Source organism: Alligator mississippiensis, chromosome 12, assembly GCF_030867095.1.
Source record: "Alligator mississippiensis isolate rAllMis1 chromosome 12, rAllMis1, whole genome shotgun sequence".
Classification (NCBI taxonomy): Eukaryota; Metazoa; Chordata; order Crocodylia; family Alligatoridae; genus Alligator; species Alligator mississippiensis.
Window position 1 is genome coordinate 65,430,495 of NC_081835.1, and position 27,348 is coordinate 65,457,842.

Genomic DNA, 27,348 nt, shown 5'->3' on the forward strand with positions numbered 1-27,348 from the left:
GCAACCTGGGTGAGATGTGAAAGCAGGTTCGCGCAACAGGAACTGCCTATAAATAACCACTGCAGCTCCCAGCAGCCGCTGCAGACAGCAAGGCTCTCAGCTACAGAGTCCTCAGCCCGTCGCCACAGCCCCACATCAGAACGGGAGGTACCCCGTGCAGACGGCCGTTTGCGAAGCAGCCCCTGGGAAGGTCGCCGATGTCTGGACACACGGAAGTGCTGGGTGACCAGCAGGAGCTCAGCCCTTAGTCTGTCCATCAAAGCACCTCTACCTGTGCAACAGTGCTGCCACACAGACAAGCACCTCTACTTGCAGGATAACAGCCCTGCTCGGGCCGTGCACGGCGCGGCTGTGCGGAGCGACTGCAAAGTCCTCAGAGATGGAAAGTGCTGCACGAACGCCGCGTGCGTCTCTAGGAGGCCACTGCTCTTCACGAGGCCCGGCTCCCGTTTCCGATTCCAAGTAAAGCGCTCCCCTTCAGGAGCACCAGGCAGGTGGTCTGGGGTCTCCACCAGTCACCTGGAGCCGCCCACCCGAGGCTCAGCCGGCTCACAGCACAGGCACAGGATGGGAGGAGTGGTATTTGAGCAAGCATTGGGCCAAGTCCCAGGGGCTTTGTCCAGCGCAGGAGGACGGCTTACAAGCACCACCAGGCTCAGTACTGCTCCCCTGGTCGTAGGTCCCTTCTGCAAGCTCCCCACCTTTGAAGCACCTCCATTGCAACCGTTACTAGAGCGGGTAAAAATACTTCCAGCAAACGTCTTCCGTCTCTTGTATAATGAAATTGGTTTGTCACAACATTTCTTTTTTGTTGAAAACGCTGGGGAACATTCGGTTATCAAAGCAGATATTACTGCTCCAATTGCTGAAAAACAAAGTCTTCAGGTTCTGGATTGATAAAAGCCTTAAAAATTTTGAAGAAAAGCTTCCATTTCAACAACAAAAGTGACATTTTTCATGGAGGAAAAAATTTCCCTGCAAGCTTTAATGATAAAAGCTATGTAAAAACGCTGTAACAACTGCTGCCCGGCTTTACAGCGACTGCTGAGAACATCCTGCGCTTACCTAGGACAAATACTAACACGTAGCTAAGGGCCCGTGCATTTCTCAGTGCTCAATGGCCACCTTAATAAATGTAAGAAGTGGAAAGGACGCCATGGGGACTTGATTTTCAGACAGGATGCAACACTGCAGCTTCAGAAGGAATTGGGCCGTGTGACTGGTGCATCCTGGGCTAGAAGGGGCGATGCCACAGTGCCCTGGGAGATCCTGCCTCCGTCTGCTGGCAGGTGGAGGCCAAGTCAGCAGTCCGGTGCGGGGACCTTCCCTTTCAGCATGAGCGGAGCCATTCAGAACCGAAGTCAGCAAAGAAGCCTCCTAATGACGACAAGCTCCACCCTGCAGAGCTCTTCCGCATCTGAGAAAACCCACCGTCTGGTAAATCACGTGCCAGGGAATTACTGCAACCAAGCAGAAGCGCCGGTCCAGCTGACTTTCGGAAGAGCATTCCCGCCCGCCCCTGCCCCCAGCAGGTCTGCCACCCACCTTCACAGCCACTCACTTTGGGCTCTCCGCTTCGATTGCATTGCAGCAGAGATGCAGGCGGGGGAATGCGCAGTACCAACCTTCCCCGTGGGTAGCGAGAGAATATACTACTGCCAGGGGCACTGGCAGCCCTTATGAAATGCTAATAACGGCAATAAAAGTTTATTTGGCAGGGAAAACCCGCAGGAAGATGGCTGCTCCCCATCCCGGTGCCTGCCTTTCCACTCTGAGCACGGCTCGCTCGACAGAGGGGAAGCCACGAGGACTAGAAACGGCCCAGTGGATGAATGGACTGGTGCCGAGAGCCATCACGGGCTAACCAACGAGTATGAAGGGCAGGGTGCCGGTGCAGTTCTCTGCACAGGGTTCGAGGGAGGCTTGCTTTCACGTCGGGCTCATGAAAGCGTTGCAGACTGTGCATGCGCCAGACAGAGAAGCAGAATAAACCCGTGGAGGGAGGCAGGTTTCAGGCCAAGGGGAAAGCAGACCACTCGCTGCGCCAGCACTCGGGGCTACCAGGATTCCTCTGCATCTGGGGCTGGCTTATTGCTCCGTGCTAGACACCCTGCCTTGCTGCTGAAACCACGCGCAGGCTCGGCGGTGGCACGCTGGTTTGGTGGGCACTTGTGGCATTACTGTAGCACCCAAGGGTCACTGGCTGTGACCGACAGGCTGCACACTCACCTGGGAGCCGACAAGCAGCGAAGGGCAGGCAGGCAAGGTGAACATGGCTGTCAGCGTGCACTTGCTGGGTGACAACAGGACAGCCAGGCCCAAAGCATCTGAAGAGGGCTTTTGCCTCTACCCATTTAACAGATCCCCATTAAAGCCCAGCCTGCCCCACGATCAAGCCTCTCCACCTCTTGTAAACCCACCGCTCTTTTTGCTGAGGTCCGCTCACATGGCTAACCCAGCTGGGTCCAGCTGTCACCGTCCCCCTGCCCTGACTGGCGTTTGCAACGTCTGCCGACCGGGTGTCACTGGTAAATTGTATTTACCGCCTCTTCACTATTCAGGACACTGATGGAGGCCCCCAGCAGAAGCTGCCGGGCCAGGAAAGGGAGTTCCCCTGCCGGTGCTGGCAGCCCACAGGACGTCTCTCCACGTATCTAAACCACTGCTCTGGGTAAAGGGGGAGAGGTCGGGGTTAGCGAGTCCCCACCTATTCGGAGGCACCTGCCCAACTGCACTTCCAAGACTCAAGCCATTTACATTAGCTTTCTTTTAACAACAGGAGATGCACGATTTCTGGCAGGGCGCATAGCTAATCCTCAGCGCCCGGCCATCTCGCCCAGTGGCCTCACGGACCGAATTCTCCGGTGCAGATTTCAGTCTGAACCAGGCTGCCTTACAGCCTGCACTTGCCCCTCTGCCGCTTCCCCTGCCTCCCCCCGGCGCCGGCACGCTTCTGTTCGAGACTTTGCAGGGTTATTACAATATTGCGCAATTGCCTGGCTGGAGGTTTCTGTGTTTGCTGAAGTTTGTCCTGCCAGCTGAAGTTGATGACAGGAGAGAATAAAAACACATCCAACTGCTGTTGTGACATGGCATTTGGATTGGGAGAAACATGGAAGACGGGACAGCTCAGGAAGAGAGGCAGAAAAAAAACTGGCACCGCACAACAAATGTCACCAGTATTAGGAGCTGCTACTTCTTCCTCACCATTGGTCACTTCAGATGTAGAAAAACCTCGCAAGGAAATAACTGACAATTAAGTTCTCTATCAGGGGAAACTCCTGAACATTAAGTCCATTTACGGCTGCAAATATTCATCAATATTGCTCGTATTCCATGAGACAGGGTTTTAGCAGGTCTCGCTAAACGAGTGAATTGCTCGGGATAACGAATTCTTTGCAAGAAGGACCTGAATTAACTCACTGCCATTACTATACAGCATTGTTTATAAGCCAAACCTCCCCAGTCCTGTTGCAACAGGAAGGGAAAATAAATCTCAAAGACAAGTTAAACTGTGTAACGCCAGGAAGCTTTAGATCCAGAAGAGACGTCAGCCTACCTGCAGAACACACATGGTGGTTATCTGTTGGTTCCTTTACCTGACTCCGGGCCTATTTGCCACACAAAAGTTCAAAAACCATCATGTTAATGGGATACGTTTCCTTGAATTAAACCGAGGATCGCAATCTTTGTACGGGGACAGCCTGCACGTGAAGTGCGGCACACAGGGAAGCCCTGGGAGGCCTGGCTTGCAATCTCCTCCACAAGAGGGCAATCAAATCCCACGTAAGACGCAGAGGATGGTCCTGAGCAGTTCTCTTCAAGCTGACTCTTAAGAACTAAGCATCTCCCCGCTTTGACATGGTTAGGAAAAGTTAACCAAGCATCTAATGCGAGGTAACACTCGCTCGCTCACCAGCCAAAATTCAAATGAAACTGCAGGACCCAAGTTCATTGAATTGGTTCAGATTTGAAAGCACCTTGCCATCTAGCATACTAATGTGTTTCACCTCGGAGATGACAAACCACCGCAGCTCAGAGCCCAGAAATCACAGACTGAATGTAAGGAGGCAGATACGATTATCTGCACGGCATTCAGAGCCGAGTGCTAAGGAAAGCCTTACAGCTGAATAAATACGGGATACCTTACAAATGGAAAGGAAGCCCACTTTTCAAGGGCAGAACCAAAGATGCTTCATGCGCAAGAAATACCAATTAAATCTTCTTGTAAGTTTGGTTCGGACAACTTGCATTTCCTCTGGTGCTGCTGTTCTTGCCTCGCTGCCCGAGGGTCCCCTGGGGAGGGCCGAACACCTCCGTCCTGACACTAGCAGCATTTCCAAGACACCTTTTTCTGTCTAAGATCAATGGCCCTTGGCGGCATGCCCAGCTCACAGCTTCCCACGTTCTGAAGTGAAAGAAGGTAACCTACTTATTCAAGCCCCAAGGATGCAGCAAACCATGGCTGGACTTTGGTAAGGAAACACAGGGAACTGCAGAGGTGTAAATACTTCAACATCAAATCATTTGTTCCGAACCGAGCGCTGGACAATGCTGCGACACGCAGTTGTGCAGCATGTGTTCTTCACTTGCGCCTGGAAGGAAGGACGCTCGTTTTTCCTTTCCACTTGATGGCCTATTGTTTGACTCTAGGTAAGGCTGCATTCAAAATGGAAAATCAACCCTTCTTACAACAAAGTCCTTTTATTTTCTTAGCGTTTGTTGAGAAATCCGGAAAAAACCGTCTCTGGGAGAACAGAACAGAGTGCATTTGTGAGAGGAACAAAACCCAGGGAGCCCGTGTATCAGCAGTTTGGATGACTGTCACAGGGCATTGAAAACTCCCAAACTCACTCACTTTTTAATCCGTTCTAAAGAGATGATAACGTTTTAATACTAAGTAAGGGAGGCCAAACTATCATGCTGTCTCTGGAGCTTCTGGTGACAGGGAGACTCCAACCCACTGAGCAGAACCAGAAACCTTTATGCCCTCGCTAGAGAACCGTCCCGGTGCCGTGCCTTCGTGTGTCAGCTCCAAATACAGCCAGTAAAACATTTTCATTCAAAAACATTTTTTACAAATTAAAAACCCCTTTTCTCAACTGAAAAATTTCACAAAACAATGTTTAAAGAAAAGTGTCTTGAAATAACTGAGGCCGCAGCATGGCGATACTTTGAGTTTCCATTCACCCCTCTCCCCCTCTAAAATGTCGCACAAAAAAAAATCTTTCCAAAATCAATTGTGTTTTCTGTTTCTTAATTAAAACTGTTTTTGAAATTTTGCAAAACCTTCTTTCCTTTTTCAGGCCAGCCCCAGACCTGGACACAGAGTAATGCAGGGGGAAAAAATACGTACTGTTCTGGACTAGACACGGAAGTCCTGCGTCCTTCCACAGCGATGTTGCTCTTCGGTCTCTTAACAACATGAGGTCTTGGAGGCCGAACCTATTGCACACACACAGTGAAGACATTTCAAATACCTGAGCAAGCAACAACGAGGCACAATTTACATAAAACCTGCAAAACCCCTCCACTGCTGCCCTAGACACCTCCATGCAGAATCTCTCCTGCAAATCTGTTCATCTCTGTGGTACAATAAAGCTCTAATTGTATCCGTGCTAAACACAACCACAGTGACCCGTATCACCAAAGGAGTCTTAAGTAATGGCACTTGGGCAAATGCACAGATTATTTTAAATGTCTGGGCTAAAGGCTGAAATGGCTCGTTTAATTTTTTTAAAGCAGCAGACAGCACGTAAATGCTTTTCTTAGTGTGGGCTCATCCTGCAACTGTGAGTAACTGGGGGAGTCCATCAAGCCACGGGCTGAGAGGGACTAGTCGTGTCTCAAGTTCCGTTTCATCGCGACTGATGTCTGCAAACAGCAGGGCTTCTGATCGAGGACCCTAACTGTATAATCCACCCAAAGAGTTAATTGCTACAACGGATATGGGAAAGTCTGTATTTTGTTGTGCATTATACTGGAAACCAGGCTTTAGCTCCAACACCATGTTCCTTTTGTTTGCCTGTTTGTAACAAACCAACTTCTAAAGCAATCGCTTCTGCGTAAGTGAGCAGTGAAAGAAATGGGGAACTCAAAGAGATGTGAAAGCGTGAAAAGCATTATTAATTTACAGAACACCATAAAGGTTTGATTCCTTTCATCACGCGAATGGAAAACATTGTTAGGCATGTTTCCACTAATGCTCCGCATGTGCATTTCATTCGGCGTCTTCAGTTCGGAAGTTTTTGTGTGGGTAGATGGCATGCCGTTTCTACCAGTCTCTTCTGAAGTTGCCTATCCATCATCTCTGATGTTGGCAACCAGGCTTTTATTTTTCATTTATTTTTGCCGGCACTGCTTCAAGGCACCGGAGAGGACACACAAGTTGCAGGCTGCGATCACGCCAACGCTGCCTATGCTCACACGAGCAATGCTGGGGAAGTCCACAACACTACTCAAGGGAGCCAAGGCTCTGCAAGGTCACGGCCACCCTGTGCAGATCGGCTCTCCAGCTTTTGGGGTGGAAGAACTGTCTGCAAGAAACACGTCCTCCTGCTGATGTTGCCTAATGCCACTTCCAACGAGAACCCCGACGACCCCAAACAAACTAAGGGGCACGCCTCCACTTCTACCCCCTCCCCGGGCCCGCGCAGGGTAAAGACCGCTCTTAAAGGACTAGGACCTGAACGCTGCACCGCTGGTGAACGCGTCTGCGGTGAGACAAGGGCTTCCCCCTGCCTTTGCATGGCTGTGGGAGCAGAAAGGACCCAATTTCCACACCAGGGAAAAGCCACCTCATTCTGTGGACAGGGTTTCCATGCTACACACCAACATGCAGACGATAATAGCAGGATTATCATCCTGAATTTTCATTTCAAAGGAAACAGTGCGCAGCAGAAATGATGGAGAAATTTACAGAGACGGATTGCCACTGTTCCTTGGGAAAAAAAACAAAAAAACAGGTTTATAGAAAGGTCAGATGTTAAGGTCTCAAAGATCAGTCCCCACACAAGGCTGTTCCCCTCTACAATAAAGACAGCTTAAGAATGTGAATTTATGGCAGGAATGGAAGGATTAAGTTTGTGGCAACTTCGACTGAACTTGCAACGTGGTGAAACATGGGGAAAAGAACAACAGAGCTAATTAGACGAGCTGAGCTGTCAGAGTGCGGCTGAATGGCTCAGTGCCAACAAACAAAAGGAATGGGCTGGCAATCAGCAGGATCGATGGAGAAGACTGCTTCATTAGGGATGATAAAACACAGAGAGAGAGAGGGAGAGAAAGAGAGAGAGAAGCAAGAGGGATACCGGGGGAGAGAGAAAGAGAGGGAGAGAGAGAGAGAGAAAGGAAGAAAGAAAACTGTTTAATTAAGCCTGAGCTGGAAGATGATGCGTAAAGCTGGCTTGTCATCGTGCTGTGAACACTTTCACCTTTCGGGTGGTACTCCGGGGAGGGGGCAGGGAACTTTGGATGGCTCCACTAGTGCTACCAGATCAGACCAGCAGCGTCTGGGGAGAAATGCTAAGAAGGATTTAGAGCACTGTTCTTGGGGGACTGCAAGGGAAGTCAGGAAGCAAGCCAATTCCTAACAGGATTTCAAGCCTTGTATATCCAAACAGGCAGGGTTAAAGTGTGTATTGAATGCAAAACTGCCTTGCAAGTCTGACGATGTGAGCATGTATGAGAGAGAGAAAGGGCAAACAACCAAGGCAGAAGGACTGAATGCACAAGGCAATCCTCCTGCCCCCCTCATTCATTATTAACATATTGTAACTGCTTTTCTTGAATTGAAGCAAGTTGCTTTCCAGCCCAGGGCTCCTTAACTTGCTATTGACAGCGCTGATACTTTCTTCAGGATGTCCTATGCATCTCGGAGACGGTGGAACGCCAGAAGCACGTTTGCTAGGTTTCCCGTTACTCTGTTTTTATTTTAAACGATCAGCAATGATGCACGCTGTGAACGCTGCTGCCCAGCAGATTCCACTTAGTGACAGCATGTGCTTCAAAGCACCTCACGTGCCCTGGCAGCGGACAGGCCTGCGGGACTCGGGCACCCCAGGGTTTCCATCCTGACTCTGCTGCGAAGTGCGAACACATCGCTCCTGGATACCCACCTTTGCAAAGTGGCCTAAGACATGGAGGGGGGGAAAAAATTCTGTGCAAAACGTTATCAAACAACTGGTGATAAAGAAACAAACCAAATCTATGAATTTGCCAAGACTGATTAGGATATTTCCTTCTGGACACGTATCACTCAAACCTCCGTGACAGCGGCTCTAAATCCTTCTGTGTACACGCAGATACGATGTACAAGTCCCACACGCTGTAGCTAAGCCTATTTTCGGCAACAAAAAGGTCTAAAACCCTACGCTTGTGGAGCAGGTTGAACTGTGTCTAGCTCTCGCGGCTCCCCTCCTCACGAATGCAGCGTTCCAGTTGCACTTGTTTGTGCAGGCAGCCGAATACAAGAGGAGCTTTTATTACTACAGTGTTTACATTTCTAACCTTTTATCAATCACGTTGGGAGCAAAGACAGTTGACACAAACACATCATACTGAGGACTACTAATGTACTACAGCTGAGAGATTAAACAGCCTTGGCAAGATCTGCTTTGATGCATCAACTGCTCAAACTGGAGTAATACTGCTCGGTAACATTTTGTCCACGGAAATCCCCGGGTGCCCCGACGGGGCTGCACCTGCCACGAGCTGAACAAGGGGGACGTGCAGAGCCACGGGGAACTGCTGGGGTGAGAGAGAACAAGGCAAAAGTTTGTTTCCCACGTAACATATCCTGGAGGGTCTCCCACACCAATTACAGGCAAGGATACACAGAAGCGTAGTTAGCGCTACCTTTTATACAGGGAGAAAGGCAGAAATCCATAACAAGGACTGTGTTAAGCTACACACCCAGAGTTAAAAAGGGGAAAAACCATGCCATCTACATCCAACTTAGGAACATGCACCGAAGGTTAAAGTGAACGCCCCCCCTCAAGTGCACTGGTTACCCGGCTTGCCTGCGCGTCGCAGACCGAACGTCTTCACCAAGTTTTAGCAAGGCTAGATTTGAAAACTTGCTGTTGTGTTGCATGGGGAAGGAAGCAAGTAAGAAAGCAGTTGCCTTCTGATGAAATTCTGCTCGCTGGGCAGAAATCCTAAATGGAATTAAATACCCTCTGGGTTTGTTGCAGAAACAACTGTCAGCTTGAACTGCCACCAACTTCTTTCCTTTGGTAAATAACAGTTACTGCTGCCGATCTAGCCTGGTCCCCGGTTTTTAAAGGCATCTGGCATCGTTAATATGCAACAGTATGGCTCCGAGTCAGTGTCTAAAATAGAAAAGTGCCCAGATGACAGTGCCTTGCCTAATGCAGGTGCCACACTGAACACTCGTTTTGTGCAGCGCTTCCAGAAAAGAGGCACTTGCTTTTTCCAAGACGTTGGTGCTTGCAATTTTTTATTCTATATATAATTAAATGGATCTCCAGCTAGCATTTTAAATGAACATTATGCACACTTTCTGCAGGTCACAATGTGGTATTAAGGCACTACTGCCCAGATAGAGATTTCCTTTTCTTTAGACCTATTCATTCACCTATGCTGGGGGGGAGGGGGGAATTAACAGCCCCAATTTAATTTAAAGCAAGACCTGGGGAGAATAAATATCCTAGCGCCAGATTTTTGCTTCCTTTCATATTTATGAATTCAGTGCAAGTCTTCAAAAGCTCACTGGCTAAAAACTTAAGTCAGCCTAGCAGGATTTTTGGTTTAAATAATCACCACCAGAGTAAAAACAGAGTCACACAACAGCAGTATCAGCTACCTGCAGAACTGACCTACAGGTGCAGAACTTGTCAAAGAAAAGCAGAGTACAATGCAGGTCCCAAGGCTGTGCCGCAGCAGAGAGGAAGGGGGTTTAGGAGCATAATTCCCATGTTGCTTTTTTGCAAGATTCAACAGTCCAAACTACCAGGATTTAGTAACGCTACTGAGAGAGCAATTCAGGCAGTGTTAAGCTGCGGCAGTGAGGCAAAACTACCAACTACTCACGGGCCTAGACGAGCGCTGTATCTTTGGAGGAGGTGGCCGAGGTGGACGGAGTCTTTCTTGCTGTATCAAAGTGGAAACGTTGTCAACAGGACAGCGATAAACAGTCACTCACACGAAAACACCTTTGACTTGTGGCAACAGCCCGTGCTTCAATCACCGTCATACTCACCTGGAGCAGCACCAACACCTTCCACACGCGGTGACACCCCATTGCAGCAAACACAATGAAACAGAGCTGTCCTGGCAAGGGGGCCCTGCCTGCCTGCCTGCCCACCCGCCCTGCGCAGGGTCCACTGGACCAGGCCGTGGCTGCACAGAGCTCTGCAGACCACAGCATCCAGCATGGACTGACACAGCAAGGATACTCAGGCTGCATCATAACCAGCATCTCTCAAGCACTCTAGAAGACTTCCAGAGACCAGAGGAGAAGAGCCTGGAGTAGGCTACAGTATTTCCCCTAAACTTCTGAGAGGGCTTTAAAGCTCTTGACTAAGGCTCTGGACTGGTGAGGAGGCATTTACACCCGTCAGAAGAGCAGGTCAAGTTGACTAGACACTTCACGGGCTTAAAGCTGAACACACGATGAAGTGCTTTCATAGTAGTGTCATAGTAGCTAGGGTCAGGAGGGACCTGAACAGATCATTTCGCCTGAGCCCCTGTCACAGGCAGGAATGAACGCTGTATTCACAAGACCCCAGACAGGCGATCCTCCAACCTGCTCTTGGATTTGCCCAAGGTAGGGGCGAGGACCACTTCCCTGGGATCTGGCTCTAGATGCAAGCCTACAGAGTGTGCACAGGAGCCGGGCTGAGAGCGCGACCTTCCTGTGGCCAGCTACACGCACACGTCTCAGACAAACGGAGACAGGCCCGTGACACAGTGGACATAGGGATTTCTACGCATGCCTGGTGAAGCGCATTTTGGTGAAGAGCAAGTCTCCATCCTCATCCCCCAGGAGTTCCTGACTCTGCTGCACTGACCTTTGCTGTGACAACCTGCAAGCCACCCTCTCTCAAACCATTTTCACACGCTTCTCCGGCCACTTGCTCCTGCTCTACCCTTCTTCTATTTTTTCCTTACACAATTATTTTGCATCTCTTGGCTTTCGCTTCCTGGTTTGCTGCCCTCCCTCACAAGTCCAAGAGGCAGGCGCTTCCGGTGAGAAGGGAGATCCACTAGCACACCCCACTCACAGCCCGGCACCCCACCCTCAAGGCTCAGTTCACTGCGCTAAGAAGTTTGCACTTGGAGACCGATGCCTGCCACAGTCTACGCGGCTCCTTCCTCGGCAGCTTCCAACAAAAGCCAGCCTGGGCACAAAGATCCTCACGGTGAGAAATGACATGGCTGCGAATTCACATGGCTTCCTCTAGCACCATGCACCGCTTTTTTCCTCTGCTTCATATTACTCTTGCCCTGCCAGGGACTAGCCTGGTCCTCCTGTCCACATGCCCTTCCCATCTGCTCGGGTGCGGCGGCACCGACTTAAAGCCATTTTACTTCCTTTAAGCAGCATGGGATGCTTATCTTGATGCCGTGCGGCAGTCTCAGGCCTTGTGCAGCTCGTGCTTTCCCAGTCACATGCACACCTTTTACTACCTTTGTTAGTTGGATTCGGTACGGCTCACTGAGGAGCCGCAGCCTGTGATGACTACAGTATTCTCTTTATATTGCTTTCAATTATTTTCTACGCCTGTATTTCTGCATGCCTCCCACAGATACGATTCACTTTTTATTTGTCTGGAAACCTTAAACTAGCGCGCACATCAGAATTACCGAGGTGGAATATTAATTTAGGGACTTCCCTGATGTGATGGTCAGGAGGGTTTTGGTAGGCTGGTAATTCCATTTGCTACAGCTATGTAAAATTTCAGCACATTTGGGTTCATATTTTTTATTACAAAAGTAAAAACCTAAATCAATAAAACAGGAGGTAACGTTTGCCGTAGATATTAATGCTATCATGTTTTCAGGATCCGTTCACTCCGTTGTCTACTTCTCTTTACTGTCGCCTATTATGGAAAGCCTTTCTGGTTTAGACCTGAATTTCCTTGTACAAGCAAAATCCAGGCAATTTTGGGGAAAAAAATACTATAGGATGAGGGCATCAATAGTGCTAGCTAGCATTAAAATTGTTAAAGCTTCCAAAAACGACAAAGGCAGCACCTACAGAGACGCAGCGAGAGAGACCACGCAGTGTCTGAGGATTACCACCTACGGAGATGATCGATACATTGATCACAGCCATCACAAGGACACGGACAACGGGACTTTACTTACCTGCCTTTATTACTCACTTGCCAAGAAATACTTGTCTGGGAGAACGTGTGGGAAGATGTGTTAATTACCCGCTAACATCATCACTTGGTAGCCAAGCGAAGGCAAAGGTAACGAAAGCAGGGTTTAATTCCCGTGGTAAAGTCTGAAAATCTATCCTTTCATTCGCAGTGGAAGAGGCACCATTATTAGTGTCCCTTTCCCTGCAGTGTTGCTAATGCTCGCGGTGGCATCTCCATACACAAATCACGGCGGGCGCAGACAAAGCACTGAAGGGAGACGCGCTGAGGAGCAGGCACAGGAGGAACATCCTACGGCAGCAGTGCCAGGGAGAGGGGGGAGATCGCCCCGTGTCATTTCTCATTGCTGCCTGCTTCCAGAAATCGTTCGGCTCTCCCACCTGTCACGTCACCGAGTGTCCTCTCACTACTGTCAACTCCAGTTGCTCAAAAATCAGGAGTCCGACCTCCAAAGTTATGAGATCAGCTTTGAAATCATGAGATTCTAAAATATCATAAATTTTGTTTCATTTTTCACTTGTCGTCTGGTCTCCGAGCCACTGGAGCGAACTCGCTCACATCCTCAGCCTTCTCCAGTAACAACGAGGGCCAGCATTTGACTTTGCTATCTGAACAAGGGCCGAGGTTCCCGCAGAACACTGGACTCCGGAAGCGGGGGCTTGAAGACAAAGCACCAAATGCCTCGAGATTCATGCCAACCATAAGCTGACAAGATCCATTTCCCGAGGACCCCCGAGGCCTGCTCCTTTCAGGGATTATAAAGCATGATTGGTCTCTAGCCAGTGTGAGCTGCTGGACTTCTGACACCACATTACAGTTGTAAGCTCCAGCTACTCTTGCCCACTATCATCTGCACAGCTTCCAGCATTTCTTTCCTTCCTTACCGTACTTTTTCCTCGGTGCAAGCATCCCTTCCTACCGCTGCTTTTCTACACCCTGTTGTTGCACTCGCTGCATGCTTTAGCGCTCCTTTCCTGCTATTCATACAATGCACACAATGAATCAGGGCCACCTTGAGCCGCTGTTACAACTCCACCAAGGATGACTTCATCATCGAACCCCATTCCCATCTGATAACTATAGATCAGCCAGTGGGAACTAATCACAGCCCAGTTTCCTCATGAGCACCGTCACAAAAATGTCATTCCAGCTGACCCCTGTGCTGCCAAGACTCTTTGGGACAGGACAGGTGAAGCAATCTTACTGTTATGAGGGCCTCCGAGCCAGCGTTGAGGCTCGCTGGCAGGAGCTGGACTATAGAAAGCACAGCACATCTCCAGTACCACTGGACTAGCGAGCATCCAACCTGGCTTGCCATACATCACCTGGGGCTGAGCCGCTCCCCTGATTGGGCTTAGGAGGAGATTTTCCCTGAGGAGGGGTGTTTAACCCTCTGCCTGTGCCTAGGGTCTTGCACCTCTTCTGGAACTGTGGGTACTGGTCTCGGTGACAGGATACTGGAGCAGAGAGACCCCTGCCCTGATGCTCTCTAATTCCCACAATGCTGCAACACTAACGGAGGCTCAGCCAGATACTCTTTGGTCAAGGATGGTCCTTGGAAAGCAGTGCCTGGGGAAGGGAGGAGGTTGGCTCTTCTCCCCAGACCATGGGAGGTTCCCTGGATGCTGCAGTTCGCCTGGGGCTAGAACAAGGTTGGATTTGAAACAAGCCAATGCACATTTTGTGCAAGTATCGTTTTTGTTCCATGAGATGAGCAGGAAACCCATGCAAGTGAAAATGGAAATTACCATATATATTCATGTAGAAGAGCTCAAACTGAAATTCAAACACACAGGGACTGGGGGAGAGGGAGGAAGGGAGAGCAAGCCACCAGGCCCAGACTAAGTCAGAAAAATTACTGCACAAGTATGCAAGATGCAAAGCCTGAGAGTGCACTTTGGTTCATAAGCGGAGCACACCAATTTATGACTGACACGAGGGCCTTGCTTATGTGCAGGTCTGTGAAAAAAGTACAGCTAATGGTGGGACAAACAAAAGGAGGCACGGCTCTGGGAAGGACCTTCCTTCTCTGTGGCTTCTCCATCTGGGCAAGTCCAGGCCCTGTGTAGCATGAAGCATGCAGGAATGATGGCTCTGTGCGAGGCCCTGCAGAGGAAGGCGGCTGTCCATCTTCTCAATGTGGCTAATTTATCAAGTTTTGTTCTACCTGGTGATTTGCTGTGATAACTGTTCCAGCTCATACAATGGGGGGCTTCTTCTGACTTCAGAGACCAAGTAGCTGCTGCCTATTTTGTGTGTATCTAAGAGACGAGGACTACGAGATCCTCTACACCAGTGCTGAACTACTTCTTTAAAAGTACCTCTGCTAGAGACGTACCCCGCCTACTTGTAGAAGTCCGTGTGATGGGGCTGTCCCCACCTCCCCTTCCCCCCTATTATGCACTTAACAGTGTTAAGAGAAAGAAAGAGGACACCTTAGGAAAACGTCACACCACGTTCCAGGGCTCCTGCTCTCCTTCAGCTCTGCAGTGGGATTCCCCGAGCACACTGCCATGCCTTACACAACGGCCATCTGCACGATGGTGACACAGCCTGGCTTGGCCATGGGTCCCCAGCTCATCTCCCACACCAAGGGGCTGCTGGAAAAGCGGCTCACAGGCGGAGCTGCCATCCTACCCTTCCAACCCCTGCAGCATTTCTGAGCCCCAATAAGCCTTGATTTCCTCTCTGCTCACTGCTGAGTGGACAAGGCAAGCCCACCGATCTGCAGAAGCCTGGTTTCCTCAGCCTTCACACTGATGAGTAGCTGCTATGGCTAAATCAATGTTGTGAAGCACAACACAAAACGAACATGCAAAGGGCACTGAAAAGTAAATGACATGGAGGTCTACAAGAAGATAACAGTTATTTGCCCTTTGCCAGAGCCCCATTTTTAATGTTGATGTTTGTATCTGTCACCAAGATGGGATAAGTAAGTATATTCATACTGTATGAAGATCATATTTACTAGAACAGCATTTGATTTGAAGTTAATTTGTTGATGCAGCAAAACACATTGTTTCCAAAAGGTCAGTAGGGGAAGCTGTGTTGGAATATCAACTTAATTACCTGTGCTGTATGGATGAATGGGTACAACGCAGTGCATGGCTGCATTGCTGAAAGCAGCTAAATTACTGTACTAGGCATGTTCCCGAACGCGTATACTGTAGAGCCTTTTCTATGAAAGGAAAAAATGTCTAAATTAGCACATTCTTACTCATCGCTATTTACCAACATACCTTTTTACTCTGGATATTTTCTTAATTGTGTTGTTCCAAACACTTCTGAAGTGACAAGACACAAAGCAAATTTACAGAAAACCAATTTTATGACTGCATAGCTGGCATTGTTTTACTAATTATCAGACAAGTGATTTTAAGCCATGAGTTGCCTGAAAATAAATCTTGGAAATTTCTACAACGCACAGTGCACACATCGAAAGCCCGGCGGAGCAGCAGGCCACTCCAGTAACTCCATGGAATTTTCACAGTAGAGCTATTTAATTTTTTACACCGGGGAAAAGTTTACAAAAAAGATCATTTTCAATGTGTGAAGTAACAGCTGGTGAACAGAATATTATTTCAAACTAACTGTGAATGTATGTTGAGATACAGTAGTTATTTCTTTAAAAATAGTATTCAAAACAGACCCTTTATCAGTAAATTAGAGGTGTTATTTCACTTGCAGCAACAAGTGCAGCTAGAAAAAGGCAATGGACAAAGGCAGCGTATAATTGTAGTCAAAAGGATTTTGTTTCATTGGCACATGTGGTAGGACGTTTCTGCTCACGATCAAAGGAGTAAGGGGGCCTTTTAAGAATTCCCCTGCGTGAGCATCTTTGGCCGTCACAAAAATTCAGGATGGTCTGGGAAACTGCTAATATGTTTTAAAGACAGTTAGAAACAAGGGGGGGATAAACCATTCCAAATTCATGGCTTATGACACTCCATAAGACACATCCAGTAGGCTGTTTGGAAGAATATGCCAAACACTACCTGAATATTCAAAAAGGGAGAGGAGAAGAGACTCGTACTGAAAACGTGCCGTACCTAAACGGATCCCGCCGAGAGAGCAGGTGGAATCTCCAAGGCAGCTGCTCTGTTAGAGGGCCGATCTCCGAGCTGTACCTACCACACTTTATGCATACTCCCACATGCACGGCTCATCAGTCAGGATGACACGCATACAGGATACACTCTACAACAGTATTTTTAATGCAGACGGCTGGAATACTTAGAACAGAGCCCTGCTGGGCCCGGTGATAATAATCTCCATGTTGTAAGGGGGGTCCCCATTCCTTCAGCCGGCCTGGGAGGTTGGGAAGGCAGAGTGAGACACTCACCTAGCAAAGGGGGAAAGAGAGCAAACAAAAGGTGAGGTCTCCCGACTTTCTGCAGGTGTGATGAGGGAGACGAGCGTGTCACAATCGGGCTCTCTTAATAGCTTAATAAGACGGACAGAGAACCTTCCCTGGCTTGCAGTTTCTAGGCAGGCAGCTCTCGCTGCATAAGACAGAAATGGAGGATGAGATGGGAAAATGAAAGCCTTGTGCATGTCTGTGTGTACCCCTCACCACCTCCTTCAACATGGAGGATGGGTCACTAATTAGCATGCTGATGTGCATACCTCATCTCCTTGTACACCTCCAAAATGACCCACTTGCCAGGGTCCCAAATCACCTCTGCTGCCTCCTCCAGGCTTGGCCACTGCTTGCACAGTGCACACACTTTCCCATGACTGGAGCTGGGTGCAGGGGAGATGGGAGTCGGAAACCTTGGATGTTTCTCCCACATCTCCATGTTCTAGCGCACAACTCGCCACGCTATATGGCTTGCGAGACGGAGCCTGGCTCGAAGGACTCCCAAGGTGCTTGCCAGTGCCAGATTCACAGAAGCAACTCGCACTGCCAGAGCAGGATCCCTGGGCGGGGGCTGAGGCAGCCTGCCACGGGACACGGTCTGACCAACTAGAGTTCCTCAGCCCTCTTGCTCTCATCCACCTGCTTTGGGGCAGCATCGTGAATGAAACTGCCCAGGAGCACTGCCCACACTACTTGTACGCTGCGTTATAATTTCAAGCCAATTCCTTTCCTAAAAAAGCTGGGCATTTTAAACGCTAACCCCGCTTTGTGTCCACCCACTGCACACTGCAGTTAGCAGGAGAGGGGAAGGCTGGGATGTGCTTCGTCAGTGAGCCGAGTGCGGAGCAGACGGACGTTCTCGGTGCATGCCCCAGCATAGCACAGCACACACTTCTTGAGGCTGTTGGAGGAGGAGTATTTTGTAGCGGTGCGGTTAATTTGTAGTGGCATTTGTGGTTTGAAGGCTTGTCAAGACTTCTGACTACTCTCCATGCAGCTAGCTCCGGTGATGGGAAAGTTGACACTGTGCAAAAAGCAGCCGCTGATAAGGTGACTCAGGACTCCGGCCAGTTGCTGTTGGAAGCGCACTGTTTTCCAGCACCATGCAGTTAACCCCTAGGCACAATGCTCCCAGCAGAAGGGAACTCCTCAGATGCTGCACTCAAGTGCCAGGTGCTTCAAAACCCTGCAGAAGGCAGCTTGAGCATGTCTGCAGCTGTAGAGAGCAGGCACCACTCTCCCCAACGGGCAACAGGTGCCCACAGAGCAAGAATACAGCAAACGGGGAATTCCTCGTGTACAGCATGCTCAGGTTGTTCCCATCTATCAGTGTTACTGTGCATGTGAGAGATGCAGCCCTGCCAGGCCTGCTGCACCACATCCAGGCAGCTGAACATTCAAGCCAGACTGCTTACCCTTGGCACTTTCAGCCCCGTCTAGCCGGGTTGTCTCTTGAAGTCTCCCCCTGCTTTCGTGCCCCTGCCCAGTCTCCCTCACACAACCTACTCTGGCCACTAATGCCTTGCAGAAGAGATTTACATTTGCGACGACGACGCATTGACGTACTCACGGGTGTTATTCAGGTACTGGGGAAATGGGAGTAAACCAATGGAGAACTCTTCCCTTCTGGTTTGCCACATCCCCTCAGCTCTTAGTCCAGTTCTGAAGGTTACAGTAAGGACCCTGCACCCCCAGCCTGCAGCAAAATCGGATTCCCGCGTGTAGAAGATCACAGAGCTGATCCTGCAGGAACAACTGTGTGGGTGCACAGGTACAGTCACAGCACCAGGGCAAGCCTAATGTCCAGGGAACAGCCGATGCGGCAGTCCTTCAACATTAAGTGCTACGCTGTCCTTAAAGCTTGCACTACTAATGTCTAATGTCTATAAAAGTTTCACTTGTACTAATGGGAACAGAGTGCACCGACAAGCCCCCATGTCAAACAGTGGCAAGCAAGATGGGGCGCTGGGCTAAGAGAGAAAACATCCTACCTTTTTTAATCAAGATCAAGAACTAAACAGCAAGGTGCTTTTCAAAGCCCTGTGCACAGGTAGGGCCCAGGAAGAGGTTTTGATGCAGGCGGCTGATGAAAAGTTTCCCCGAGCCCCAAAGCACCCCTGCCAAAGTAAGACACGTTCCACGGGAGGGTGCCAGCCTCCCCCTCCGTTCGTATCAGGGAGCACATGGGGAGAGAAACATTTGACAGCTCCTGGACCCTGGAATATATTTAGCCCCGTGTGTAAAAGTCTCCCCCATCCACTGCCTCAGCAGAGTTTAAAATCACAGCTAATAGGTTAACAACTGTTTTTCTTCTGCTTCAAATGAAGAATATCAGAAAGCTGGGGGAATATTCGGCTTCCCAATTTGTACTGACTGCTCACTGCTACCTGCAATGTCTGTTTGACAGGACTGACATTTTGTACCGCTGTGAGATGGGAAAACGTGTGACATTTTTATTCATGGTGGCGTACGCCCTTGTAATGATCAGCCCTGGTCGATGTGCTTACTGCAGCAGCCCCTGAGCCCTCGGAGAACAAACAAGAAGCGAAGGTGCCAGCAGTTCGACTGCCTTATTAGACACCACCAGGATTCTAACGAAGAGCAACTGCTGGAAAATCTCACTGTCAAATCCTCAAGGACACTGTCAGCGCAGAGCTAACTGCATATATTTTTCATTTAAAATACTGGAAAATCCAGCAATGTGGTATTAAAAATAAAGAATAAAGCCACACTATTTGTGTGCGAGTGTGTGTGTGCCTGCATGCGTGCACGTACTTTTTTTTTTTTTTTAAACTGGTCATTTTGTCAGCTTCTCATGGGCGTCTCTCTGGGTCTGGTATCAGAATTCAAATCTAGGAAATCCACCCAACCCAGCTGATTTAAAATGAATGTCAGAAGATAGCCACATACTTTATTATATTTTAAAAAGCCATTTCTGTCTTGCAGGTGGGTTGCTTGAAATAGGCAGGCTTCTCATTTAAAGAGTTCTGAAATCAGCAGCAGCTACCTGCCTGGCTTGGCTCCAGCATTTGCTGGGGAAGTCTGCATGATTAGTGACTATCCCTCTACACAAACGCAGAATTACACTGCTTCTAAATGTGCAGCACGGTGTTTTGCAGCTGTTCTGCTCTGTGCTAATCAGGCCTTGCTCTGAAAGGCAAATCCAAGTACAGCCAGCCAAACAAGCCGTCACAGTGGGTTTAGCAGTTAGAAGAATTGCATGTTATGTTTCACATACTCCCCTTTTAATCTTCCAGTTTAATCCAGGGGCCTAAAGGTCAATTCAGACGGTTCTGGCCTAACTGCTTGTATCCACTTGATCAGTTGCTCATAAGAAACTTCTGGATGCTGATGTGCGTTGACAGACTAAGCAAGTCATCCATGAGACCCTCCGAGCTCTTCTCGGGTTGTCAATCTAGGTGATTTGGTTAGCCTTGCATGCAGTGATGTATTTATTTTATATGTATGTATTATTTATAAAGCAAGGTTATGCTTCCATATGCCAGTTGTGATGTACCAAGATACTCTCTATGAGTTATTTATGGGATCCTTGGTGCAACAGGCCGAGCAAGGAGATGCTGCAGACATGTTACAGTTGCTGCAGCCTGTCACAAAGCCCGAGGAGCTCTGCTCCGCTCGTGTTTTCTCCATACATGCCAGTCCACATGTTATGGCATTTGACTTGTACACAGCCCTGTAGATCCTGATCTGCAGGCAGGACTGGAGCCATCATGTGTGCGTCAACACCCAAAGCCCAAGCTACAGGCACGCTGAGCTGGAGTAGTAGCCATGGAGGGACATCGCCGTCTGGGTCCTCATTAGAAAACACTGGCAGCAGCATGTAGGAGAGGCAGTAACCTTTGGGTATGCGCTGCAGGTGGTGCACATCTTCCTAAGGAGAGAGCCAGGTCTCGCTTGTCAAATACCTACATGGATGACAAGAGCGTGAGCCATTTAGTTAGCTAATCCCTGCCTTTGGGTTGTCGCTCCAGCAAATCCCATGCTTTGGAAAGGCGAATTTCCCCCACGTGCGATGATGTCTTCTTTCTTTTACCCACGAACAGCGGTTTCTGAAAACACTCCAGGGCACTCTCAGAGTCCACGGCAGACGCAGGATTTCTGGGCCAACAAGTTGTCTTGGCCCTTTTACAGTCTCCTCTCCTGTAAGGCAATTTCCACTGAGGTCTTGCTAGACAAAGGGTTTCCTTTCCTTCAGAGCAGGAACAATTTTAAAGGGCTAGTTTTGTACTTGTGGTAAACCCCTAAGACCGAGGCAGAGAGAAGGGAGCCAAGACTTTGCTGGTGACAAAGGAGAGAAGACACCCCCCCCCCTTGCCCATTAGTGGGGGGAGGGGTATGTAAGCCTGCTTCCCTAATGAAGATGCCTATCCCATTAGAGATGCTGGGAGTGGCATGGGGGAGGGAGGACACAGGAGCCTGGCTTTTGTAACCACAGCTACAATTGCACAACCGCTAGAAAGTGAACTTGTTTTCCCCTTTCCCCTTTGATTTCTACCTCAATGCAATACAAACCCTGCTGAGATTCAGGGGGAATCTGCTATTGTTCCAATGCACCTGGGTGTGAAGGGAGTCACGTGGTCTGGCAAAGCAGCCTTCGTCCCTTCCTCACTCGATCTCCTTTACACTGGAGATAATCCCCCTCAGCTAGCCCCTCGCCTTACTGATCCCATTTTGCATTTCTGGAATGTAGCTGGCTTGGGCTTTTTTTCCATCCTGACCTCCTAATGCCGTTTAATCTGCTCGAAGAAGGCAGCCCTGCCACCATAGCGGCGCTCGCTCTGCACCTCCAGAGGCAGGCCGTACACAGGGCACCGAAGATGCTGGCGCAGCTGCCTTGGACTGCACAATCAGAACAGCGAACAAGCTGGAAGTTTCCATGCCCGTGCCGTGCCCTGCGAAAGTTTAATCGTCAATGAGTCCACAGTGGAAGAGCAGTCTGGAGAAGCAGGAAGCCCTCATCAGATTTACAGATTTGCTGCTTTAGTAATGCAAATGCACTTTCCATTTGTTCCACTGGTCCTGAAAGTCAGCTCATTTTAGTTCCCCAAAATATGTGTTTCACTTAGTTTGACTCCTGAACCAAATCTCTTAAACACATGGGCGCTCAGGACAGTCCGTTGCATTTTGTTCATTTTCATCCTTTGGAAAGAAGAAACGCGCTCCCCGACAGCAGAAATTGGCCACTGGAACTTAAACACATCCCGCTGCACAAGAAAACAGCCTAGTCACAGACAGCAGCAGAACCAGGTAGTCCTGCCAATAAAGTTTGCTTCTCGTGGAAAGATGCATGACCGGAGATGGGCCAAAGACTTCTCCAGCAGCCAATGGTTTGCTCAGACCACCCACATGCACGTCAGCTTGGGGCTGATTTGGACTGTAATGCACCCGCTGCACCGCTCGCCGTGTGCGCACTGCCAGTCAGCCGCTTGCTCAAAGGTGGGGCGGCTCTTTCAGGGAGCTGGGGCCAGCCCCCCGGGGACCCCCTCCATCTAGATCCAGGTGACTGGTTTGAGTGCAGGGCATCTGCTCCTTGAATAAAAGACGCTATCAGAGAGAACTCTGGGAAGCAGAAAGGTTTCTGAAAGAAGCTCTTCCCAACAGCTAAGTGGAAGACCTGGCCCGAGACTCCAGCTACACTGGCACACACATGCTTCTGCACAAAGCAGCTTTATAAAAAGGTCAATTGTGCGGTGGAAAATACACTGATCCTTGAAGAAAGTGCCTGCAGCTCTATGAATGCTGGACACTGACTGTACTGGCCCATGAACTCGGTCTTATTATATCTGGTACGCTCAACCTTCTGTACTGCACCACACGCCAGCAAGAAGAACAGCAGAGAAATACTGAATTGTGACAATCACCTCTTACGGACCCACCAGAGTAGACAAGATCTCAACAATTTAGCAACATTTAAAGCATATGGCTTCCTTCCTCCTGGTTGTGCTGCTGGGGACGCTGGAGGGGAAGATCCTTCAGAGCATTTATCACAGCAACAGCCAGGAAGCCGGTGGCATGGTGGCTGAACAGCACCTCGCTGCAGGGAAAGGAACCTCTATGATGCCTCCACATCCTCCTTTCTTCTTTAGGCATAACAGCCTCTACATCCTGCAGAGCTAAACACACTTGGAAGAATGATAAAGGCCTGTTGCTCACTTGAAAGTCAACACAGGAGGTCAGAGAGATGCCAAGTGCTTCTTCCAGATAATTCTGAATGAATCTTGTGGCTGCAGTGATCTCAGAGGATCTCCACCACTGACACGTTTCTCTCACTACCTGGAGCCAACTGTGAAGACCACACACAGGCTTCAGCAAACCAGGCCCCTCTTATGTCACACAGATGTACATCACAAAGTACCTGCTTGTGTTCTGAGGTGCTTTGAGGGGCTCCAAGGGCTACTTCAGATAGGGCACCCCTGCCCTGTTTCCCTGCTTGCAGTGACCAAGGCTGTGGAACAACCTTAGCACCAAAAAGCAGGAGCAGCACGAGTCTCGTTACCTCTGGTGTGCAAGCGCGCCCAAACCACCAGCACTGCGGCCAGGAAACCAAGAAGCTCATCAGCATCAAGAAGGAAAGCATCATTCCTTTTCAATGTTGAGGGATGTTTCTTAATGACGTGAATGGGAGGAGGTGCTCGATAAACAGGCACGGACGAACAGGGCTGAAGAAGGAGCACAGCTCGGAGCACGGGACTCGGCAGCCCAGACCTCCGAGAAGCAAGAGCTGAAGAGGTGGAGGGTGCCGGGAGCTGAGCAGGGTCTGCCAAGGTTTGTGGGTAAGCGAGTCTGCTTTCTGCCTAGGCTGACTGGATTTGAGCAAATCTATCTTCGACTGAAGTCAAGCTTGTGTCAGCCAGCTATACTGAGATTACCAAACAGCATCCTAGCAATAAGCATGTAAGAAATATTTGTGATTCCAGATATACACCTAGTTTCCTCTGGTCGCTGGCTGGGACATTTTCCCTTGTTCTTTTTTCTCTGAAAATAGAACAGTCACTAAAAAGGTAACAGCCGAACACATCCAGAAAACACTGAATCCATTATCAATTCTGATTTTTTTTTTCCTGGGTGCTTTGTGAAAATGTCCTGAATCTCATTTCTTCTCATTTTTAACTCCACTGAATCTTATGTTGTAGCATGGTTGCCACTTAGTCAACACAGGGTTTAATTGCCCCAGAACAGCCAACTGGGCCATAACATTGGAAGCTCTCCTTTTGCAGTTGGGCTATTAAGGCCAAGAGGCTAAAGGATGCATATCAGGGAAAAAAAAGAGGGTCTGCCACAGCACACACTGCCCTGGGACAAAAAATGATCCGGGTTCAATTCCCAACTCGGCCACAGTTTGATGAAGTGTTGGAGCTTAATGTTCGGAGACAGAAGTCCAGCGACCCGCCGCACCAGCTTGTTGACCTAACCGCTTCAGCAGGCCCGTGCCCCTGAAACACAGTCACTCAACACTGGGTGCTAGATGAGGCTCAGGGCCACAGAATGCCCGTTGTGCATCCGGGACGGGTGGTGGAAAAGGGCAGAAGAGCAGCTCTGATCCGGTCTGAAGGAGGGTGGTGAAAGGTTGGTCATTGTTTCATAGTAGTTTGGGGTCAGAAGGGACCTAAATAGATCATCTAGTCTGACCCCCAACCACTGGCCGGAGCACACGCCGGGATCACACGACCCCAGACAGGTGTTTGTCCAACCTCTTTTAGAATTTACCCAAGGTCGGAGCGAGAACCACTTCCCTAGGAAGTTGGTTCCAGATCCTAGCCACCCTGACAGTGAAATAGTGCCTCCTAATCTCTAACCTGAACCTATTCTCCAGCAGCTTCTGGTCACTGTTCCTCGTTACCCCAGGTGCTGCTGCGGGGAATAGGACCCTTCCTATTTGCTGCTGATCTCCCCTAATGAGTTTGCAGGCAGCCAACAAATCCCCCCTCAGCCTCCTCTTGCTGAGGCTGAACAGGTTCAGGTCCCTCAGTCTCTCCTCATAGGGCCTGCCCTGTTGCCCTCCAACCAAGCAGGTGGCCCTCCTCTGAACCCTCTCAAGGCAGGCCACATCCTTCTTAAAGTGTGGCGCCCAGTATGGACGCAGTACTCCAGTTGAGGCCAGACAAATGTCGTGTAGAGGGGGAGTATCACCTCTCTGGACTGGCTTGAGATGCACCTTTGGATGCACGACAAGGTGCGGTTGGCTTTGCTGGCTGCGGTCTGGCATTGGTGGCCCATGTTCATCTTGGAGTCAATAATGAGTCCAAGATCCCTTTCTGCCTCTGTGCTCACAAGGGGGAAGCTCCTCAGCTTGTATGTATGCTGTGGATTCCTTCTCCCCAGGTGCAGCACCCTGCACTTATCCACATTGAATCCCATCCTATTACCATCCACCCACTTCTGTAGTCTGTCTAAATCTAATTGCAGCCTCTCTCTCCCTTCAAGCATGCCTACCTCTCCCCACATCTTGCTGTCATCAGCAAACTTGGACAACGTGTTTTCCACCCCCTCATCCAAGTCCCTGATGAAGATGTTGAACAGTGTAGGCCCCGGGAGCGAGCCCTGGGGGATCCCACTATTCACATCCCGCCAGGTCGAGTACGACCCATCCACCACCGCTCTCTGGGTGTGCCCCATTAGCCAATTTCTGACCCATCCAACTGTGTAGGCATCAGTGCCGCAGTCGCTCAATTTATTAATGAGAATGGGGTGAGAGATGGTGTCAAAGGCCTTCTTAAAGTCCAGAAAGACTGTGTCCACGGCGACACCATCATCCAGGGCCGTGGCTGTTCCATAATATTAATTTGCAACGTGGGAGAAGAGACTTGCCTTCTGAGGATGAGACTAGTTACCGTGGGCTGGGGCAGAAGGCAAAACAGCTGCACTTTCACATTTTGACCAGTGATCTATCCAAACCGTTTCTCATGCAATCTTCTCTGCACATCTTGCATCTCTGCATAGATGGACGTGTCTTTTTTCAACAGTTTTACAAGTGAAGCTTTATTGTGCCATTCGCGCTCCTCTTTTCTTTTCCTTCAGACACGTTGTAGCTAATCAGAGATCGTGTTGATCAAGAAAGAGAACGGAAAAGGTTGCATTTCTCTTCAAAGCAGGTGACTCTCTCAGCATCTTCGAAATATGAAGTAGACATTTTATCCACTAAACGGAACAGCTTTTGGTTGGGCAGATTCGTGTAATCACAACCTAGGTAAAACCTGCACACCTTTCTAGAGTCTGAATAGAGGGACCTTCCGGTGCAAACAAAACAGTTCCTTTGTTCGTGCCAAGATCCGTCGACATGTCAGAGATCGAGGAGGTCAGACTACGCTTACTCACGTTTTTGGCTTCTTCTGCCACAATACTGAGAGATGTCAGATTCACCCTCCCCGTTTTGGCTGCAACACCTAGCTATAAGTATAAGACCTATTCAAATATGTGCATAAGACCTAGAAATGGTTGTGTCTGGGCAAATGAAAAAAGGATATACGTAATGCTTTATCTTAGATGCTTAGTGCTACAGTAAGCGGCTGCAGCATTCTTTTCCTGACACAGTTTGTGTTATTGAGTTTTCTGTTTGTAGCATGAAGATAATTTACAAATGAGTGTGTGGATCTGGGGTGGAGAAAGATTATTGGCTCCTTATACTACACAGCTTCTGAAATCAATCAAAATGGAAACGTAGACTTTAATTTATCTGCAGATCAATCAATTATGAAAATTGCAAAGTGGCAGAGCCCTGGGGCTGTTTAACATTATGCTCTACGCGGTGCCCTCATCACTACAGCTCCCCCATCAATAATAGACTAGAGATGGAAGCTGAAACCTCTAGCAAAAGCGCACAACTCAAGCAGCACTAATGCAGATTCAGAATCTGAAAACCACTACAGGAACGTTTGGATTCAGATAGCCACCCTCCTGCTCGGTCTTGAATGTAAAAAGATGAGAGCTACGAACAAGCGAGAAAGAAATGGTACTTCTGCAGGCATGACTGCTCCAGCACAAAGAAGAAAACTGAAATTTTGTTTTGCATCAGCCTCACATCAGAGGCTTTCACCAATATTCATGCCCTGTATCACCGCACATCCACACTGACTCCAACTCTGTGTTCAACCACAGCTGTGTGTACAGAGCCACGTGTGGAGAACAGGCCACAGTGCCCAATCTGAGCTGACACGATAAGTCACAAGACACCAATCAAAAAGTGCACAGGTCTTTCTGCCACTTGGCAGTGTTTATGCTGTAAATGAGCCAAGCAGGTAAATGACAAACCTGTGCCTTCTGCATGGACAGCAAGGGCTTGGGAATGGAAAGAAAAGCTGCACTTAGCACACAGCTCGATCAGCTCTGCTCCACAGGCTGCGCTAGGCGCGCGCAGGCACTGAGGCTCGTGGCCAGCATAACCCCAGCGCCAAGCGCAGCAAGCAACCCAGCAGCAAGGCAAGGGCGGACACCACCCACACTGGACTGTACGCTGCAGCCGAGTAAGTTGTATTCAGGGTGCAGAAGAAAGCCAGCAACAAAAACTTGCGCACAGCAAAAACAAGCCTTTGGCAAAGAAAGTTTTCTGCAGCAGGGCATCTTCCATCACGTGGTCTTCATTAGCTGAAGGAGTGAGGTAAAACCGCAGCTTCTCAAATT

At 49.2% G+C, this 27,348-nt stretch overlaps 1 protein-coding gene across 7 annotated transcripts in view; it reads right to left on the reverse strand.

Moving 5' to 3' along the window:
* Positions 1-27,348, reverse strand: part of DENND1A (DENN domain containing 1A) — a 287,266-nt gene that overhangs the window by 15,377 nt on the left and 244,541 nt on the right. For 5 of the 7 annotated variants that reach the window (XM_059715737.1, XM_059715734.1, XM_019500981.2 and 2 more), the window contains one exon: positions 5,357-5,445. In XM_059715737.1, coding sequence (XP_059571720.1) covers positions 5,357-5,445 — 89 coding nt within the window. Of the gene's footprint in view, positions 1-5,356; positions 5,446-10,053; positions 10,114-27,348 lie in introns of all 7 variants that reach the window. The other 2 variants (XM_059715740.1, XM_059715735.1) reach the window with 1 other exon arrangement.